This window comes from Rhododendron vialii, chromosome 7a, assembly GCF_030253575.1.
Source record: "Rhododendron vialii isolate Sample 1 chromosome 7a, ASM3025357v1".
Classification (NCBI taxonomy): domain Eukaryota; kingdom Viridiplantae; phylum Streptophyta; class Magnoliopsida; order Ericales; family Ericaceae; genus Rhododendron; species Rhododendron vialii.
Window position 1 is genome coordinate 17,289,011 of NC_080563.1, and position 22,550 is coordinate 17,311,560.

At 37.8% G+C, this 22,550-nt stretch overlaps 1 protein-coding gene across 1 annotated transcript in view; it reads right to left on the minus strand.

Moving 5' to 3' along the window:
• Positions 1-13,991: 13,991 nt before the first annotated feature.
• LOC131333811 (disease resistance protein RPM1-like) overlaps positions 13,992-22,550 on the minus strand; it is a 62,661-nt gene continuing 54,102 nt past the window's right edge. Inside the window, exon 2 of the mRNA XM_058368570.1 lies at positions 13,992-16,640. Within this exon, the coding sequence (XP_058224553.1) occupies positions 14,263-16,640 (2,378 nt within the window). The 3' untranslated portion in view covers positions 13,992-14,262. The remainder of the gene's footprint in view (positions 16,641-22,550) is intronic.

Below are 22,550 nucleotides of genomic sequence, written 5' to 3' on the forward strand. Positions count from 1 at the left end.
ACAATTTAAGATACTTGGTTAAAGTTCTCAAATTGGAAAATAAAATGATTTGAGAATCAAGCTAGCTCTAGAATTCATTTGGCAAATACCTCGTGCGAAAGAGCTCTAAGCATCATGTGTGGTGGGTAGGCGAAGCTCCCACCTACACATGATCAAAGAGGTTAACACCTCGGTGATTTGACAAACAAATCCGAACCCCACATTAATTTTCAAATCAAAGTTTAAAGCTTTTTTGGGTGCAAAATGCAATTTTCGCCCGAGTCATGAGGTGCTAATCACCCCATGACCTAACCCTTGAAACTACTCACTCATATCTAGAGAGATAAAAGCAAGTAAAAATCTACTCAACATAATTGAAAAGCAACACTAGAAGAAAATTAGAGATTAAGATAGATCGGGAGAAGATAAACAACTTTAATTAAGGTAACAATAACAAAAAGTAACAACTAAGGGCAGAAAATTAAAAGATAAGTGCTGGAAAAATGAAAAACAACAAGAACGCTCAAGAACAATTTGAATCTAGATCTAGATCTAAAATTAGGTAAGCAAATCTAATTCTACATACTATCTATCTACTTGTTGTACAAAACAATGAAATAAGCTTTTATACTTCTAAGCTCTGCGCCTGGAATATTCCCTAGATGCTCCGAAAATCCCGTGCTAAGCCCCTCGGCATCGATGGCAACGGCCTTAGAAAGCTCTGCTATGGGGCTCGGCATCGATGTAAAACATTTCATTCCATCGATGCCGAGGTCGTTAAGGGGCTGGACCACTAAGGGGCTCGACATCGATGTAACAAATGGCATCCCATCGATGCCGAGCTCAATAGCTCAGAATTCTGCCTTGGCTGCCTTCCTCTTGCTCGGGCAATGACAGGTTCTGCTCGGGCAAATCATCTTCTGCCTTGGCCATCCAGCTTCTGCTCGGGCAAACCTCCACATCATCTTATTTTCATTCTCTCATTCTCTAAACTTAAGTAAAGATTGCATTTTAAACATTTCTTTTACCTTTTCTTTACTTTAATTTATTTAATGAAAATAAGGAAGTACCCCCCATTTGGAAACAATGGCATTACAAGAATTTTGAGATTTCAATCCAATCAAAATGTTGACCCCCAGCTTTTAGTGTAAAACAGAAAACAGCACACTTTTCTATCGAATAAATGGCTCAAAATATGACCTTAATCTTTGAATAAAACCTTGCAATTTTGAAGTTGCTCTTAGAAAAATTCAAGGATCAATTACCGCCATTTTTTATCTCGAAAATCGATATTTTTTCGAAAAGTGATTTTTCCATACTTAGACAGATTTTCAGGGGCCGACAGGGTCTTCATTGGTTCCTCGGGTATTTGGACGCACTCGGGCCATGGATGATGTCAAAATATGCCTTATTCACATAATTTACCTGAAAGCACTAAAAACATAACTTATGAGTAAACGCAATCAAGAAGTAACTAATTAAGCGATGAAATTAACTAAAACTAGATACTAGCGCACCCTGCATTGCATTAACGGGTGCTTATCAATGACTGCACCCGAATGACCTGGCTATATTTGTTGAAACATAAGGGCGAAGTGTTTAGTGTCTTTCAGTCATTTCATGCTATCGTTAAGACCCAGTTCTCCGCTCAGATCCGAATTCTCCGCTCAGACAATGGTGGTGAATATGTTAATCACCATTTTCATTCCTATTTCCAACAACAAGGTCTTCTCCACCAGACCACATGTTCCGGCACCCCTCAGCAAAATGGGGTTGCTGAACGGAAGAATCGACATATCCTTGAGACTGCCCGGGCCCTCCTTCTAAGCGCTCATGTCCCCACATGCCATTGGCCCAATGCAGTAACTACTGCAGTACATTTAATCAACCACCTTCCATCAAAAGTCTTAGATCTTAAGACTCCACTACAATGCTTATTACCATCGGTCTCTCTACCTTTGGTCCTCATGCTCTCTCCTCGCATATTTGGGTGTGTGGCGTATGTTCACGTTCCTAAAAACCAACGCACCAAACTCGATCCATGTGCTCTTCGGTGCCTCTTCTTGGGATATGCTGCACATCAAAAGGGCTACCTATGCTATGATCCTGCTACCAGGCGTAACTATGTGACTATGGATGTCACCTTTTTGGAGTCTGAACTATTCTATCCGTCTTTAGCACCCACTTCTTCTCTTCAGGGGGAGACAATAGATGAAGAGTTGAATTGTCTGAGCTTTGATTGGCTTGAAAATCAGAATGACACACCGATAATTGGCGAGGAATCAAGGGATACATCTTCAGGGCCAGGCATGCCCTCTGAATCTAGAGGGCCCTCGGCAACTGAGACCACACCATCAGGAGAAGAACCAGAATCCCCCCATCTTTCAGTACCTACAGACCCTTCTCCCGAGAATATTCCTGAGGTAAGCAATTTCACCACCACCTCCCTTATGAATAATATGGATACTCTTACTAGATATACTCTACCTTTCAGGCATAATCGTTGTAAACCACCAAATAGATACTCTCCAGACATTGAGGAAAGAAGGTCAAGGTATCCAATTGCCAATTATGTTTCCACCGGAAAGCTCTCTGGACCTCTCAAGAAATTCGCACATGAGCTCTCTGCATGTCATATTCCTACTACAGTCCAGGAAGCATTAGTGGATCCCAAATGGACTCAGGCAATAGAGGAAGAAATGGAGGCACTACTAAAGAATCAAACATGGATCTTGGTTCCACTGCCCAAAGGGAAGAGAACAGTTGGATGCAAATGGGTCTTCTCGGTTAAACACAAGGCAGATGGAACTATAGAACGATACAAAGCAAGGCTAGTCGCGAAGGGATCCACTCAAACGTATGGCGTAGATTATCAAGAAACCTTTTCACCCGTGGCCAAGTTAAATACAGTTAGGGTCCTGTTATCTCTCGCAGCAAACTTAGATTGGCCGTTACATCAGTTTGATGTGAAGAACGCATTTCTCCATGGCGACCTTGAAGAAGAAGTCTACATGGATACTCCTCCAGGCGACACCACTTCCGCAGGAACTGAAGTTGTACGCAAATTGCAGAAAGCACTATATGGATTGAAACAATCACCTCGAGCATGGTTTGGGCAGTTTAGTCTGGCAATGAAAAAGTATGGTTTCCACCAAAGTAATTCAGATCATACATTATTTCTGAAGCATCAACATGGCAAGGTAACAGCTTTGATTGTGTATGTTGATGACATGATCATCACAGGGGATGATACGGAGGAGATTGCTAAACTTCAGAAGCAATTGACGACTGAATTCAAGATGAAGAATCTAGGAGGTTTGAAATATTTCTTGGGAATAGAGGTTGCTAGATCACGGGGAGGTATATTTCTTTCCCAACGAAAATATATATTGGATTTGCTATGTGAAGTTGGAATGTTGGATTGTAAGCCAGCAGACACTCCAATCATTCTAAACCATAAGCTTGGAGAATATCCAAACCAAATACCAACAGACAAGGGAAAGTGCCAGAGACTGGTTGGTAAACTGATTTACCTATCACATACCCATCCGGATATTGCTTACGCAGTGAGTGTAGTGAGTCAATTCATGCACCAACCCAGTAAGGACCATATGGAAGCAGTGATACGGATTTTACGGTATCCAAAATCTTCTCCTGGGAAAGGGCTTATGTTCTCGAAAAATAATCATCTCAGAATTAATGGTTATACAGACGCAGATTGGGCAGGGAATGCCACAGACAGAAGATCCACCTCAGGCTACTTCACGTTTGTCGGAGGGAATCTTGTTACATGGAGAAGTAAGAAGCAAAAGGTAGTGGCATTATCAAGTGCTAAAGCAGAGTTCCGTGGAATGGCCAAGGGACTTTGTGAACTCTTGTGGCTCAAAAGACTTCTAACCGAGATTGGAATTTCTCATACCTCCGAGATAGACCTCTTTTGCGATAACAAGGTAGCTATCGCCATTGCTCAAAATCCTATTCAGCATGACCGTACCAAACATGTGGAGGTTGACAGACACTTTATCAAAGAAAATCTCGAAGCTAAGGTAATTCGGTTTCCATTCGTGAAATCGGAAGACCAACTGGCGGATATTCTTCCAAAGGCAGTGTCAAGCAAAGATTTCTACAACTCACTTGACAAGTTGCGCATTGAAGATTTGGATGCTTCCACTTGAGGGGGAGTGTTGGCGTGAGTTGTCAATCAAGGGACAAAATCAGTGGGATAGCAACAAATCAGTGAGATTATATAATTAACCATAATTGTAAAGGTCATCCATGATTATAGCCATAAAATCTGTATAGCCAAGAATAGGATTGTTACTCTCTATATATATAGGGACAATATCTCTGTAAATTATTATTGAGAAAGAAATAAAATTGACAAACCAATTTATAAGCTTTTCTCACCGTGCACTCGTTCAATGGGATAATATAACGACAAATCATATAAGATGCTTTGTACTTCAATTTGGAAAATAATCTGACAAGAGGATTGGATCAACGTTTCATCAGGATCAGGTATGATTTTATTCTTGTTCTTTTTTGTTTCCGAATAACATTGAACAAATGGTGACATTAAAATCAGTTAGAATGACCTGGGCGTAAATCGACTATTTTGATTTTTGACTTGGTCCTATATATTTATTTTCATCTATGGGTGATGGATACCTAGTTTGCCAACTTTTTTCTTCCGCTCTGTTTGTATTAATGCGGGGGGGGGGGGGGGGGGGGGGGGGGGGGGGAGGGAGAGAGAGAGAGAGAGAGATCAGTTGTATGAACTCCAACACATGCATATGTAATTTTTTTTTTTGGGATAAGCAGAATAACAAACGTACTTGTACTTGCACAAAACTTAAGCTATTAGATGAGTTGGTGGTTAAAAATTTAATACTTGACCCATTTTGAATCTTTTGTTGTTGTTCTATCCTCCCTTGATTGTTTTATGGTTGAAACAAATTAAATACTAGATTTAAAATATATTCTGAATGCTTGTAGTGAAAAGACAGTATAACATATTATCCACTTTGATAAGGACGGTTTTCAATTATAGGACTACCAGATCTGATTGCTCTTTATTGAGCTTGTTTGTTGTATGGTTTGTTGGTTGTCATTTTGCCAATCTTGAAATCTTTTGGATCTCGGGTGGTATTGTCACACCCCAAAATGAGAAGTGACCGGCCATGAACCACAAGACCAAAGCTCGTAGAACATGCAGCCTAAAAAGAAATTTTATAAAAACTCTCAAGCAAAGATCCACCAAACAGTCAACCATTTTTGTTTATTCAGAACATCCCAAGCCAATAAATTCCACAAAAAGAATGGGGTACAAACATCCCATGAACCAAATAAAATCCAGTGATCCAACAGTAATAAAAGAATCTAGATGTCTGACAAAATGTTTCAAATGCGGAAGCGATTAATAAAATAAAAATATGAAGAGACACCCTAAGGAGGTCAAACTTAAAGAAGTCCCCGAGATGCCGCCAGAGTCCTCCTAACTGCCCAACTTGCCTGAAAAAGAAGTTGGAATAAATCCGTCAGCTGACGAGCTCAATGAGTAGCAAAGCATGTATATTAAATACAGTTCCAAAACAGGGATCAAAATAATTTACCATGTCAACATAAATTTGGCATATGCGGTGAACAACAAAATAATCCATTAATCCAATTAACGATTCATCCGATAAGTCTTAACGGTGATCACCATACAACCTCCAACAACAATGGGGAACCACAACCAAAATCAATAGTACCAAGTGCCAATGAATAAATGTCTCATAATTGGATCCAATATCGAATCATAGAGTCACCACGAGTAGGCAGCCCGTGGAACTTTTCCCTAAGAACGATCCGGTCAATAACAACCGTTGAGCATTAGAGTCACTGGCCTAATCCGGTCTCTTCCCTAATGGCCAGAGTCACCCGCACACAGAGGATTAATTTCCCTGGACTTCAAAAATATGTTCCCATCAATATCCACAAAGTTCTCACCAAAAGATTATTTGAACAACAAATGGTTTCACCAATCCACATGCCAATTTCAAGAACCAAATAAAATAAATACATGTTCCCAATTTCAATCATTAATTTTCTAAAACAATAATTTAAGGAATACGAGAAAGTTCGCAAATACGTAACATGCTTAACCACTCACCTGGATCCAAAGCAAATGCAATCGAACACCAAAAAGGAAGCTAACCTGAACAATAGAACAATACGAAATGACAAACTAATCAAAGCTTAGTACTGACTCGACAAACTAAGAATATCAGATCTATTAAATTCTTAATCCCCACCCAAATCCTAAATTACTATAATTAGCCACCAAATTGTTAAACCTTATTTTCAATTCCAAACCATCGGTAACCACCACCTACAAATCCCAACTTCATGCACCCAAACCACGTGCGTACAACACACCACTCATCTTGATCTCCATTCATAACTTCTACCGTCACAAACCGTGCACACTCGCACCGTCTCTCTCTAGCCGGCACCCACCAAATCAACATAGAATAATTTTCATCCAATTATCTTGCTACTGAACCGAACTTTGAGTAGTGAAGCAATAAGATTAATTCGAAACTTACCACGATTGAAGACGAGTACAAGGGCGACCTCGAAACCTTTGACTGCGCTGCTCTTTCCTTCTCAACGTTCTCTTAAAAGTAACCCTAATCAAACTTATGAATATCAGTCTAAGTAAACCCTCTTATAAACTTCCCACTAACAACGTGGCACGCACCCTAAATTTTAGCTGATTAGTTAATTAGAATTTACGTATATAAAAAGGCAGAAATACGTTTTCTTATATACACGGCCATCCAACTAATACCAATTTATAGAAAATTACCTTCCAGTACCAGTATTTATCCAAAATTAATTACATACTACAAAGATTACAATCATGACAACAATACCCATAGCGCTCGCAAAATAATTATTTGGGACCCAACCATAACACACATATAATAAATGGCTACGTCGTTAATTAAATAAATAAAAATTCTAGGCCGTAACATCCTTCCCCCCTTGAAATAAATTTCGTCCTCGAAATTTCTACTAACCTCGCTCATTCATACAAATATGGGTCCTTCTTGCCATCTCCTGATCATTACGTTCTCATGTGGCTACTTCAAGCACATGATTGCACCACAGCACTTTAACCAATAGAATCATTTTATTGCGAAGAACCTTCTCTTTCGTATCAAGTATCTCAACAGGTTTCTCATGGTAGGTTAAATCATCTTGAACTTGTAGTGGCTCATTATCAATAACATGGGACGGACTATTCAAATCTCTCCTCAACATCGACACATGAAAAATATTATGAACTTTAGCCAAACATGGCAGTAATGCCAAATGATAGGCCACCTCAACTATCCTTTCCAAACCTCAAATAGCCCAATATAGTGAGGACTCAACTTTTCCTTTTTGCCAAACCGAATAATCTCTTTCTATGGGGATACGTTAAGAAATACAATATCTCTACTTACAAACTCCAAATCCCTCCAATGACTATTCGAAAAAAGTATCTCTTACAATATGACCAGAAATTTAACTAGCCCAATCTATTTAAAAAATTAATCAACCAACCATGTCAATCAAATTAAGACTACCAGAATTATAAAAGGATGTCAAAATAATACTAGTCACTAGCTTTCCATCATTTCAAAAATATTCATAGGGCCATCTAATACTCCAAATCCCTCCTACGATTATCTATAAAACTTTTCTATCTATTCCGAGTGGTTACAAACCTTTCCCAAATAGTTTTTTTTTTTTTTGCATCCTCCACCAAGTCAAGTCCTAAAAGTCACCTTTCTCCAACCTCATACCAACGGATAGGGGATATACACTTCCGTCCACACAAAACCTCATATGGAACAACTCCCAATCTCGAATGATAACTGTTATTGTATGCAAATTCCATTAACGGCAATTGATCATCCCAATTTTCTTTTCACTCTAAAGTACATGGTCTCAATAAATCCTCCAAAGTCTGTATAGTCCTCCCACTGTGATCATTGTTAAGTAAAAATAATAATAAGCGAGTATCCATCGCTATCTGTAAGGCACCCAAAATTTTGATACAAATGGGGATCATGATCTGTCATAATTGATACTTGTGCACTACGGAGTCTAAAAATCTTTCTAACATACAACCGTGCCAAACAATCTGAATGTATATGTCACCTTGATAGCAACAAAATGCATTGACGTAGCGAGCCGATCAACTACAACCCCCAACTTGACATTCACGTAACCGTTCCAATTCCTGTACAACTCCATATCACTCACATCAAGATCAAACAAATGTAAGTAGTTATTTGGAACTCCGAAAAATTTATGTCTCCATAAGATTGATCATGTCGAATATCCAAGAACTCAAAAAATTCCAACCATCAATAGTTACTATCTCATTATGTCCAACATTACTACATCCAAGTGTATCTAATCTTGTTCCAAGTGGACCACCCATACGTAAAATCCGGCATCAATAGAGCAATTCAAACAAAAGGATTATTCTAACCAATGTCATCATTTCTTCTAAAAATCCAAACTCTCATTGGTTCATCTCATAAGTCCCCCTCATTTCCTATCAACATACTTTTCAGTAGGCATTCGAAGCATAGCACAAACCACTAATAAAATGTTTGAAATAGACCATCATAGCCAATTCTACCATATTCTCCAAACTCCAAAATTAATATTCTAAACAATAGTGCATCCTCTTATCCTGTTGAACACCTAATAAAGCACCAATCAGACTCTACCAAATCACATACGGAAATCCAATTCTTAGTTTTTCCAAGACACTAACCACACTCAAGCTGAGTGTACTCATTAAACTCAAAATGACCAATCAATGAATATCCGTTGCAACAAACTTTTATGGCTATCACAGAAATTACTAACCCAAACAGACTAAATCTATAAACTGTCTGCATCATCAATCCCCAAAATCTTCTCTCCTTTTTTTTTTTTACTAAAGTGATACGTCAAGGTTGAATATTCCATTTCTAGCCATCAAATTTTCCTTTCCCATCCAACTCCATAACAGACAAATTTTCAAAATACATAGTAGTCTTCATGACGTCTTACTACCATCCGTAGCTACAAACCAACAAGAATACTTCTACACAAATCTCTCTGATATAATACTCCCACTTCACTTAAAAGGGACTAACTTAAACTAACAAATAAGATATTCTACCAACTAATCAATCATGGTTAGAATTAGCAGTCGAGGGAAGAATCAAAATAATCATTGCTCAAACCAAGTAAGCTAATCCCTAAGGATTGGTCATTAACAGCTACCTACTACAATCCATTCACATGCACACAAAAACTCACAAGTCTAATAATGAACTACTTAAACCTCTAAGCTTTGATTTATTACAGTACCACAAGTCATATGGCTCAACAGATCACCTCTTATTATGATTGGTTTACAAATTAGCTACACATCTTACACCGATACTCTCCAAACCGTATTGTTGAATCATGCTCAAATCAGTCTGCATTAGAGTCCAAATGACTTAACAAATCCATATTAAAATTTTAGGTAACAAGACGCCTCACAAATATCGTTGTCTATTCCACATATCCAAAAGAACATGCAATCTAATCTTCTCACCTCAACCAAAGTTTCAAGACGGTTAACAATAATATTGCTGAAGCATAAACAAAATTTTATTCCACAGAATCATCCAAAAATCTCACGGGTCAGTATACTCATATCCGCAGCCTTTATCAATTACCCAAATTCAATGATGTCCTCAAAACTAATAATCGAACCAATTAGCCGCTAGTCTCACTTCCCAAATAACTTACAATACACATCATCGCCTAAAGATCCTATCATTCAACTTGCAACTTGAAGATCAACTCCATGTACTAACCCAAAATTTAACACCGCAGAATATTCCCTTGTCATTGCAAAACCAAGTCTCTAAATTATGCCCAAAAGTAAGAGTTTTAACGTTTCGTAGCAAATAAACTAAGAACCCCAAAACTACTAATGATCAAGTCAGTAACACTCCATATTTACTTCAAATGGCATGATAACAACTCTAATCACATATGTTTATCCACACAAATTTTCTCCTCCCTAAACTTCCCATAATTTCACACTAGTGATACCGTAATGCATTAAAATTTCAAAGCACCATTAGTGCACTCCATATTCTCATTGTCTAATCACCAAACATACTGTAACAATCCCTTTCCATAAACTCAGACCAACCCAAGCAGTCACATGTATAGCCAAAGCCCAATGCATGCCCAATACAAATCAAGCAATCATACCCTTGCCAAAGCCTATCTATTTACTGTCAAATTCTCGCAACCAAAAAAAATTAATACTATGGTTAGAAAAACCCACTTTCAACAGTCGACTACTCCCACTCTATACCCACTAGTCGTAAGGTTTTTTTTTTTTTTTTTTTGAAACGACGAATCATAGAAATCCTAACCATCAACAAGTTCATAGGGTATTCACCTAATAACCATGAAGGAATTCATGGGGTAGTTCCTCAAACAAGCTTAATTATTGACCTCTCCTAATAGAACATAGCCAAATCTCTACTAGGATCTCAACCATAGGGACAAAGGACCGATCAAACAACAACAATTCAAGACTATCCGGGACGTACCGAGTACTACAAGTAAGAAACTCTTGGCACATCCTCACACAATTAAGCTAGCCCATCGTCAATACTAGATTGAAGCAATCCTCTAAGTTACATTTTTAAGACAATATTCTCCAAGTAACTGCCACCAATACTAATTCTTCATATTCACTAATATCATACTCCAACTACATTATGTCACCAAAGTACTTGTAAAATAAGAGCGACGATCCAAATAACGAATAAAATCACATATGCCACATTCTCCACCAATACCCTATCCAAAGTCTATAGAAAAATAAAGTTCCCAGTGAAAGACTATTATCTCAATAATACTATGTGGGTACCGATACACATCAAATAACAGACACTCTCACAAATGGCAGTAGGACTCTGGGGACTCGGACCTCCACTAAATGAAAATGATACAAAATGAATGCAAATTTTTTTTTTTCAAACTTGGCTCTGATACCACAATTGTCACACCCCAAAATGAGAAGTGACCGGCCATGAACCACAAGACCAAAGCTCGTAGAACATGCAGCCTAAAAAGAAATTTTATAAAAACTCTCAAGCAAAGATCCACCAAACAGTCAACCATTTTTGTTTATTCAGAACATCCCAAGCCAATAAATTCCACAAAAAGAATGGGGTACAAACATCCCATGAACCAAATAAAATCCAGTGATCCAACAGTAATAAAAGAATCTAGATGTCTGACAAAATGTTTCAAATGCGGAAGCGATTAATAAAATAAAAATATGAAGAGACACCCTAAGGAGGTCAAACTTAAAGAAGTCCCCGAGATGCCGCCAGAGTCCTCCTAACTGCCCAACTTGCCTGAAAAAGAAGTTGGAATAAATCCGTCAGCTGACGAGCTCAATGAGTAGCAAAGCATGTATATTAAATACAGTTCCAAAACAGGGATCAAAATAATTTACCATGTCAACATAAATTTGGCATATGCGGTGAACAACAAAATAATCCATTAATCCAATTAACGATTCATCCGATAAGTCTTAACGGTGATCACCATACAACCTCCAACAACAATGGGGAACCACAACCAAAATCAATAGTACCAAGTGCCAATGAATAAATGTCTCATAATTGGATCCAATATCGAATCATAGAGTCACCACGAGTAGGCAGCCCGTGGAACTTTTCCCTAAGAACGATCCGGTCAATAACAACCGTTGAGCATTAGAGTCACTGGCCTAATCCGGTCTCTTCCCTAATGGCCAGAGTCACCCGCACACAGAGGATTAATTTCCCTGGACTTCAAAAATATGTTCCCATCAATATCCACAAAGTTCTCACCAAAAGATTATTTGAACAACAAATGGTTTCACCAATCCACATGCCAATTTCAAGAACCAAATAAAATAAATACATGTTCCCAATTTCAATCATTAATTTTCTAAAACAATAATTTAAGGAATACGAGAAAGTTCGCAAATACGTAACATGCTTAACCACTCACCTGGGTCCAAAGCAAATGCAATCGAACACCAAAAAGGAAGCTAACCTGAACAATAGAACAATACGAAATGACAAACTAATCAAAGCTTAGTACTGACTCGACAAACTAAGAATATCAGATCTATTAAATTCTTAATCCCCACCCAAATCCTAAATTACTATAATTAGCCACCAAATTGTTAAACCTTATTTTCAATTCCAAACCATCGGTAACCACCACCTACAAATCCCAACTTCATGCACCCAAACCACGTGCGTACAACACACCACTCATCTTGATCTCCATTCATAACTTCTACCGTCACAAACCGTGCACACTCGCACCGTCTCTCTCTAGCCGGCACCCACCAAATCAACATAGAATAATTTTCATCCAATTATCTTGCTACTGAACCGAACTTTGAGTAGTGAAGCAATAAGATTAATTCGAAACTTACCACGATTGAAGACGAGTACAAGGGCGACCTCGAAACCTTTGACTGCGCTGCTCTTTCCTTCTCAACGTTCTCTTAAAAGTAACCCTAATCAAACTTATGAATATCAGTCTAAGTAAACCCTCTTATAAACTTCCCACTAACAACGTGGCACGCACCCTAAATTTTAGCTGATTAGTTAATTAGAATTTACGTATATAAAAAGGCAGAAATACGTTTTCTTATATACACGGCCATCCAACTAATACCAATTTATAGAAAATTACCTTCCAGTACCAGTATTTATCCAAAATTAATTACATACTACAAAGATTACAATCATGACAACAATACCCATAGCGCTCGCAAAATAATTATTTGGGACCCAACCATAACACACATATAATAAATGGCTACGTCGTTAATTAAATAAATAAAAATTCTAGGCCGTAACAGGTATACTTGTGATGCTTTCTCTTGCCCCATTTAATCTTTGTAATTAAGTAAACCCTTAATTTCACTTTTTTGATACTAGATTTGTTCATTTCCTCACGAAAAAATTAACCCTCCATTAATAGATTTTCATCAACATAGAACACATAGTTACACTTCCTACATCAATGCCTTGTTTGGATTTAAACTTGAAAAAAAAAAATTCAACTCAAAAAACACTCATTACCCCTAGTTTTAATCATTACTCTTATTTTTCTTCACTCATTATCCCTATCTCTAATTATTACTCTCATCTCTTTTTCTCTCTCTCTCTCTCTCTCTCTCTCTCTCATTACCCCAAAAATCAAACCGAAAAAAACTCAAAATTAAATCCAAACAAGGCATAAGATTTTATGTCCGAGGTACTTAGAAGTGGTTGATCTTTAGTGTAATGGTGAAACATACCAGTGAACATGATGTTTTATTTTCTTTTGCTTCTACCCCAAAAGTATATAAGATGATTGATCCTGCTATTGTTCTTATTTTTTAAGTACTTATTTTTTGCTTTATGAGACAGATCACTCTCTCACAATATATATATATATTACATTTAATTCAAAAAATAAGTACTTTTTAAAAAAATAAACAATTGTTTCCCTTAGCGAAACGAGACCTATGTAATCAACACAAAACAAGTTCCCATGTTATTAGCCCCATTTGAAGATGTGACTTAAATCTTGATCCTGTGCTATGCATAGCACGGGTTATTGCTAGTGGGAATTATGTGAGAAAATAGAAAGATATATCCATTACCAAACAGTACAAAGGACTCAAAAAGTCCGAACAACAAGAAAAACATAAAACATGATATAGTATTCGTTTTCTCCCAATTTATTTGTTCTCTCAAGTACTTATAGGTTTATCCAAGCATCAAATGCTTTTTTCAGCCCTAGATAAATGACAATAAAAACTTTCAATGGAAATGTAAATTCAATATAAATACAATTATACAAACAAGACAAAGATTTTCACAAGCCTAAGGAGTCCTAGATTCATCGAGAGAAGTCTTGAGATTCAGTTAATCTAAATTACGATTATTACAAACCGAATGATGCTTTTCTGTTCCAAATCCAATCAAGCTAGTTATGTCAAATAAGAGATTCTCGATCTATTAATCTCCCCCCCAAAAAAATAGAGAACGAAAAATAAAACTCTATATCCATTATTCACAGTAGGATTTTGCAAATAAGTTGCCAAGTGCTCAAAAACTCTTAAAAGTAAAAATAAAAACAAGACACCGTAATTGAAGATACGACCCGATCTTAAAGATTAGCATCCCTCCTGCTCTCCACCATTTTGTAGATATAAGATCTTTTCCAGTAGGACAACTTGCTGTACCATATATGAACATCAGGGATGTGTGCAATTTTCCAATAATCCCCACCTTTGAAGTCTCTATCCAAACCTAGAATCAAGCTATCTGACAAATCACCCAAGTCAAGAAATTTAAGGTTGGTCAGATGTTCAATCCCTGAGGGCAACTTCTTCATCGATTTGCAATCAGAGAGACGTGCCACTTCTAGAAGAGGCATTGAGCCTGCCTCCACTCTCACCCATTTTAATCCTCCCATTCGAGCCAGCCATAAAAATCTGAGCGTTCGAAACCCACCTGCCTTGAAACATAATCCTTCTCCTTCATACGCCACTTTGAGATGAAGGTAAACCAAATTGGGCAAGTCTTGAAAGGATTGCAGTGGATCAACATCCCTTAACTTACTCCACCCTAAGAATACCCTCGTCAGGTTGTGAAGCGACTGTATCCAGTGGGGTAGGTTTTGCATGCGTCCTATTAAATAGAGCGTCCGAAGCCGTCGAGGCGCCGAAGACAAAGAATCTAGATCAATGATCTCATCTTCCTCTTTTGCACCGACAAACAACGATTGAAGGCTGTTTAGCTTCTCAAGGGATGAACATAACACCTTTCCATGTTCCTGTGGCAGTCTTAAAATGTTCAACTTCCTCAGCTGAGTCAGCTTCCCAAGCTCGCTCAACACAGTGCTATTGTTACTTCCATTGTCTGCCTCAATATAACATAATTTCTGCAAGGATGTCAGGCTCCCTATTCCTTTTAGGGCTTTGAATCCAGATACACGGTGAAAACCAAAGTAACCATCAATCAATTCTTTGCCACTACTCAATAAGAGATGACGAAGATATTGCAACTTCAGTATCTCTTCTGGCAACTCTGTAACAAGTGTCAACTTGAGATCCAATGTTTCTAGTTTCTTGAGGTTTCCAATTGACTTCGGGATCAATTTTACCTCGGTCTCCCTTAGACTTAGATAAGTAAGATGAACTAGCTTCACAATTTCTTTGGGAAATGTTTTCAAATCTGTACCTCTCAAGTCTAGCACCGTTAATAGCCTCGCCCTTTTGCCTAACGACACAACTTTAGACAACATGGACAGCGGATCTTCTTTGCTAAACACAAGCAAAGAACGAAGTCGAGTAAAGCAATTGATTTGTATGTCGTCCAAATTAGTGTGTAATGATAAGCGTCGCACCTTCTCGGCACTGGCTAATGACACAAAGTTTTGCTCTCTCGACTTGGAAACAACTATTTCACGCCAAAAGTCATGGATTCGATAACTTTTCGACCTATGCCTCCTCTTTGCCACTTGAACTAAATTTCTATTGATTAGCTCATTGACGTATCCTTCAGCAACTTCTTCTTTTGTCATTCTTTCTTTCGCTTCTACAAATCCTTCCGCCACCCATAGCCGAATTAATCTCATGTGGCTAATGAAAAAATCTTCTGGAAAAATACTCAAGTACAGAAAACATAACTTGAGATAGTAAGGCAGATCAAAGTAACTAAGGGACAATATCTTTTTCATGCTCACGAGTTTGTCACTGCTTTGCAGTTCCTCTCCAAGGCAGCGGTAAATCCTCTCCCACTCGTCAAGACTATTCTCCTTCGTTGATAAAAGACCACCGATTGCCACAATTGCAAGTGGTAAACCCTCGCATCTTTTCAAGATGTCTCTTGAAAGATCTTCCAAATGTGAGGGACAAGGATTCCCTTGAAATGCCTTCTTGCAAAACAGGTCCCATGATTGTTGGTGAGGCAAGGGTTGGAGATTATAAACAGAACCATGATATTCTTTACTAGCAAAAGATGCTAGATCATTATTTCTCGTTGTTAGGACTATTCGACTGCCACAATTGCATTCAGGAAATATAATTTTGCGAAATTGCCACTTAGGAATATGCCATACATCGTCCAAAACAAACACATACCTCTTCTGCTGCAGAAAATCGTTAATTGTTCTTTTCAAGCCATTTGTATCCATATTGTCCATGCTTTGTGGGAGTGGTTGCCTAACTTCTTCAAAGAGTTGTCGGATCATGTCTTTTAAAAGCTCTTCGACTTTGACTGTTTCAGAAACAGTGATCCAAACATGGGTTTGAAAGTGCCTCTTCACTGTTGCATCATCGTAGACCATTTTAGTAAGGGTGGTTTTGCCCAACCCGCCCATTCCTGCTACCGAAATCACCTTGAGTTGAGGATCCTCATCCACTAGCCACTGAAGCAATTGTGATTTGGGCTTGTCGATGCCCACAAGGTCAGCTTCTTTGAGTAGAAGTGCGTCACCACGGCAATCATTCCATGCAATTCCAGAATGAGTGGAGCTTGAGCCTTGCTCTATTGTGCGATATATGTTACTATATCTCTGATATCCCGCGGAAATATCGACGAATCTGGACTTGATTCGTTTTACTTCAGAAGCAATTTGGTGGCGTGCTTTCAAGGTCTTAATAAAGCAAGAAACCTTACCAAGAAACCCTCGGAATCCGGCGCCATGTTGATGTCCAAGGCGAAGCATGTACATGTCAAGAGCATCTGCAGTGTCATATGCAGCTTCTCGAACTTGCTTCACCCATACTTTGAGATCCGGGTCTCTCTCTTCCACTTCATCAGCAACTCTCAGGAAATTCTTCATCCGCTCGAATTCAGCTCTAATGAATTCAATCTCTTCCCGCACTCCAGTTAACAGGTTTACCTCTTCCTGGAGATAGGGTGCGAAGTTGGATAGAAGTTCGAACACAATAACCTCTGCCATTTTTTCAGTTTTGTTGCTTCCTGGAGTAGCCGCCCTTGGATGTAAATAGAAAGGAGATTGTGTGGTAAAAGCGGAATAATGTTCTTGTTAGTTTATATTCAAATGAGCCCCGAATGTGATAGCTATATGGGATATTGTCAAAGAGTAATGGGACTATTTGTGATGCTAAGTCTTGTGTGGTTTATGTTTTGTTAGTTTTTCCCCAACTGGACATAGTGGTCCCCTATTTGGTTTGTGGAAAGTTATATTTTTTTTGGTTTGTGGAAAGTTGATTTACATGTGAAAACAAAGTAGCTTGTCATGTCATGTGGAAAGAAAAAAATGATTTGTGGAAAGTTGATTAAATTCGGGAGCCCACTATTAGGTGTGAAAGAGAATGAGGCTTGCCTGCAGGCCACATTTGGATTGCAGAGATGTGGTTGGAGTGTTTATAATTATCGAATGGTGTTTTTAATGGTTGATATTTAAAAGAAAATTTCACGAAAAAGTTAAAAAGTTTTTTAAAATTTGGACCGTTAAATGCAAAAATGAACGGCTGTAATTGAACTGCAGAGACACTCTGCAGTACAACTGCAGAGGATCCACCTCCGGTGTGAAAACACAGTAGGATGTGGAATGAAATAAATGAGGTGATGGACTGGTATTGCACTCCCTCCTTTGGTTTTGGCAGACCTTGAGATATTTTCTCTCTTTGATCTTCTCATGTTAAGATTCAGAAATTTGCTATTGACTGTTTCTTTTGATGGCAACTGGTACATAAAGAGAGTCCTTAGCTTAGTTTCAATGAAACAAAAAAAAAAAAAAAAAAAGCTTCTTCTTCTCAAATTTCTAGAGAGACATTGCAAACATGAGTTCGTTCATTCAAGGGCGTAGGTTTACGATTCTTATTCATTTACAGTTTTAGATCTTGTTATTTCAGTCACTGTAATTTCTGTTCAAGTTGTAAGTTCTAGAATTTAGTAAAACTGTTTATTGTTTCCCATCCTACAATTTTAAGACGAATCCATTTTGGAAAACGGTGTTTATGATTTGATAAAAATTAAGCAAACAGTTTATGTTCATATTTCTGAAAATTGTGAAAACGGGGTTTTCATATCTGTTTAAGAACACAAGTAATTCTATAGTTTCGGAAACATGTGCTATTCCAATATTCTTTTTTGGGGCTGTTAATTAATTAATTATATGGGATATTGTCAAAGAGTAATGGGACTATTTGTGATGATAAGTCTTGTGTGGTTTATGTTTGTTAGTTTTGGCAGACCTTAGAGATATTTTCTCTCTTTGATCTTCTCATGTTAAGATTCAGGAAATTGCTATTGCCTGTTTCTTTTGATGGCAACTGGTACTTTTTCTTTTACGAGCTAAATTCATTCCGAGTAATTGCGAGTTTTTTTATTAGAAATAACCACTAAGAGACACGGTTATTGTCTTTATTTGTTTGTCTATTTCAGAGCATATTTGTGTTGAATTAAGTGAATAGCCTTTTTATTTTTATAGATTTTTTCCAACTTTGATCCACATTTTTATATTTTTTAGCATGCTTAATTCCAAATGTTTTAACCAAAAGCTACATAATAAATTCACTAAACGCGATATCAACTCTGACTATTGTTCTAAGTATTTAAGTAAGTGTGAACACAACCCCAAGGCCTTAGCCAGATGGACAAGCCGTGAGATTTAATGGGTCTAGTCCAGACGGAACTTTGTACTGGCTTCAACCTTGCTAGTGGACTAAGGGATTGGCTCGTCATAGATTAGTAAAGGTTCGCATATTTTGGCTTAGAAGGTAGACACCCAAAGTTATTATTGAAAAAAAAAGTTGTTAAGTGTGAACCATTATTATCTTCACTAGACCAATTATTCGTTCTTATTGAAGGGGGACAACACACGAATGAATAGCAGTATCGTCATGTGATATTTCAGGGGCCTCTTCCATCATACATTAATCTGGAAGTCACCTATGTGCTAACTCTTAGCCAAACCACACAACTCAAAAGGTAAATATCAAATGATGCAGTAGCTCTATTTCCATTTTGTTTCCGATGTGGGACAAATGGATTTCACATCGAGCCTACTCTAATAAGTGATAGGAAAAAAGCGTTTGAAGCACTTAATAATTTTCCGTAAACACAGCACGCACAAAGAAACACCCGCTGTGAGTGTGTTAATATGCTTTGGGAAATTGAAGTCATTTCCATCTCTCTCTCTCTCTCCTTGGAAGAATTCAGTACCGCGAAGGCAATTCTTCCTGTCAAAAAGTGAGTGGCTAGCCAACGGTCCAAAAGCCAGATTTGGAGTCCTCCGCATAACAAACCTTAGGGATGTGGGCAATTTCTCAATAGTCCACGCCTTGTAAATCTCTATTCAAGCTCTGAATTAATGTTAGCTGCATATGTTGGGGAAAATGGATTTTTCATAAGATTTGTTAATATTTTGGAGCAGAAAATTCAATGAGACCCATATACCAAATGAGGTAGGTCCAAGGGGATATGTACTCCTAAGTAAGTAGCTTAATTTGTCCATGAAAAATATGAACAATATTCGATTGAGTATAGAATGAGAAATTGACTCTAGATAGTAAACTACTTTTACAGTGGCTTCTTAGTAGGTGAGGGAAAACTGGTGAGGAGTTCTTAGTTTATTCCGGGTGTAATACGAAGGGTATCGATCTAAGTTGTACCGATCACATTGTGGAACCCACTCTGAAGGGTCCCACACGAGCTGTTCAGTAATTCTAAGTAGGTTTTTAAAAACGCCCATGAAAAATTAGCTTGTATGATAACTTAACACTCCCTTTGGATGGTGAGTGTTAGATATTTTGACATTTTCCGGAGATGTCCAAAATTTCCATTGGTGTCTTTGCTAGATCAACTCCGTTTGATTGTAATGGGTAGGTTTATAGGGGGTAGTTGCTCGCTCAATACTCCTTCCATTATTTGTGCCAAGTTGACCGCTGCGACAAATCGATCCGGTTGCGTGAAAGGTAATAGCATTAGCATATCATGCATATTATTTTCAAGATTCGAAATTTTATTTCTGCATGTTTGCCTTTCCATAAAACTCTCCGAAAAATTTATTTTCCACACACACACACACACACACACACACATATATATATATATATATATATATATATATATATATATCATTATCGTTACAAGTTTTTTTTTATTAGTATATAAAAAATATAGATTGCACACATTTGTCTTGCCGAAAAGAATTCTTTGAAATTTTGCTTTCCATACTTGATTGTCGGTCGAGAGAAAAAACTATATAAAAAGGGATTGATCAACCATTAGGGTACACCCTTTTGAGAGAAGAGTTTGTGTGCAGCAACTTTATTACATGCTTGCATCTGCAAACGAAAATACACAGAGAGGCGAGAAGAGTACTTTTATTTATTTTTGCTTATAAAAACAAAAGAATGAAGGGTTTACGTTGCATCTCTTTTTTCAGTGGCGAGAGTTTTGATTAAAAAAGGAAAGGGTTGCACGGGTTTTTGGGGTTTTTGGTGAAGGCAAGATTGAAAGGTTTCCTGGCAGCCCACTTTTTGTTCGTTCATGCATCTTCGAAATATTTTTTTTTTTTGGGTTGTTTAGATCACGTTCACATCATATCATTCATCTATTTACTGTTCATGGTTTTTTGGTGCCATCTGCTACTAAGACCGAATCTTTGGGAGATTGATTCGGAGCCGGTTGAATATGGAGATCGGGCGTGAAGTCTGTGGTGCATCTATTGGATCTTGAAGAAACTCGGGGAGCATTGGAGATTGGCGAGAATAGGTAGAGGCTTGGATATGATTTTTACTATTTCGCAATCTGTACTTCTTTTTTATTAATAGAATAAATCAGTAGTGTTAGGCCGTGGTTTTGGCTTAGGGTTATTTAGGACCCTAAGTTTTTCCACGTAAATCATGCGTCTCTCATATCAATTTTATTTTACTGCACTACTTGAGTTTAGGTTTGGATTAATCGATAATCAACCCATTCATCTATATTTATTTTTAATCAGTGAATCTACATTCAAATTGGTAATTTTTTTAGGAGTAGTTTGAACACTTCCGCATAATTTCAGTTAGAAAGGAGGAGAAAAGAAAGGGGAGTCATTTTTCTCAAAATCTCACTATTTTTTATGAGATTTGGTGAAAAAGGGAAGGGCCAATTAAAATATTTTTTTTATATTTTTCTCTCCATTTCTCATCAAAATATTCAATCCAAACGAGTGATTATTTAAGAAACCACAACCCTTTCCTTTCTTTTCAATTCAGGATCTTAACATGATCAAACTAGTTTACATACCTTGATCAATTGGGGTGGAGCTCTACTAGATTTAATGCATTACTGAAAGATGCCCTCATACTTAAGAGCACTAGGAATTAGATTTCTCCCTGGGCCCTCAATTATAACTTCAATCGATGGGGAAGACTAAGAGAAAACTATCATAGGCAGAGGAAGGACCCTTTCCATTAGGGCTCCTGGCGGGTCGGTCCGGTTTTCAATCTGATTTGCTCGTGGCGGATTGTCGTTTTCTCCATCTGCCAACCGTCAGTGATGTTGATTAGATGGTTTGGTTTGCATGCAATTTAATTTTTTCACATACACCAAAAGATTTCAAAAGAAAAAAAAAAAAAAAAAGCCCCAAAACTTCAAGTTCAATCAAGTCTAAAAAAATTTAACAAGTCTAAACATTGATCCGGCGCCCACCCTAAAATTGGAAAAAGTTCATCCACCCTAAAATCAAAACAAGTTCTGAATATGGGTTAGTTGAATTCTCGCTTCGATATCAACTGAATTCAAGCAAATAACCGCACAATAGTACACTTTAAGAAGATAATTGGTTGGTTGCGTTCACAGAATATGATTCTCAGTGAGGTATTTTGGTTTACGTGTGATTCGGATGCTAATGGAAATAGGGCTTGGGTGCTGAAGTGCAATATATTTTTCTAGTGTTTTGTAAGAATTTGTGAATTAGACAGATTGGGCGGTTTGAACAGGAATCAAACCGCATCCGTTGGAATAAGTATTTTCAGATTCGTATCCGCCTGTAGCATGCCTCGGTTTGGTTCGTTTGGTTTGGATTGAACGGGTTGGATGGTTCGGAGCGAATACGCCTCGGTTTGGTTCGTTTGCTTTGGATTGAACGGGTTGGATGGTTCGGATCATTCACTGGACAACCCTACTTTCCATTATCAGATGAGAAGTACTACCGAATGAATATTGGTTGCCTTGGTAACAGTTGGGGCATTAATTAGTCACATCCCGATAATGCCTCAATGTCATGTGGGACAATCATCCACACGCATCCTCAGATGCCTTGTTTTACGTACGAAACGGTGAAGGCAAAAGAAGTAGATGCCAGCCTTGCAACGAGTTATGGAGCTCATTTAATTGTTAGGCATCCAAGGCAATCATGTGGGCCATACTCTTACATTCTCCACTTGGCCCATATGAGCACTTACGCTAGGGCTTCATATGGTAACATTA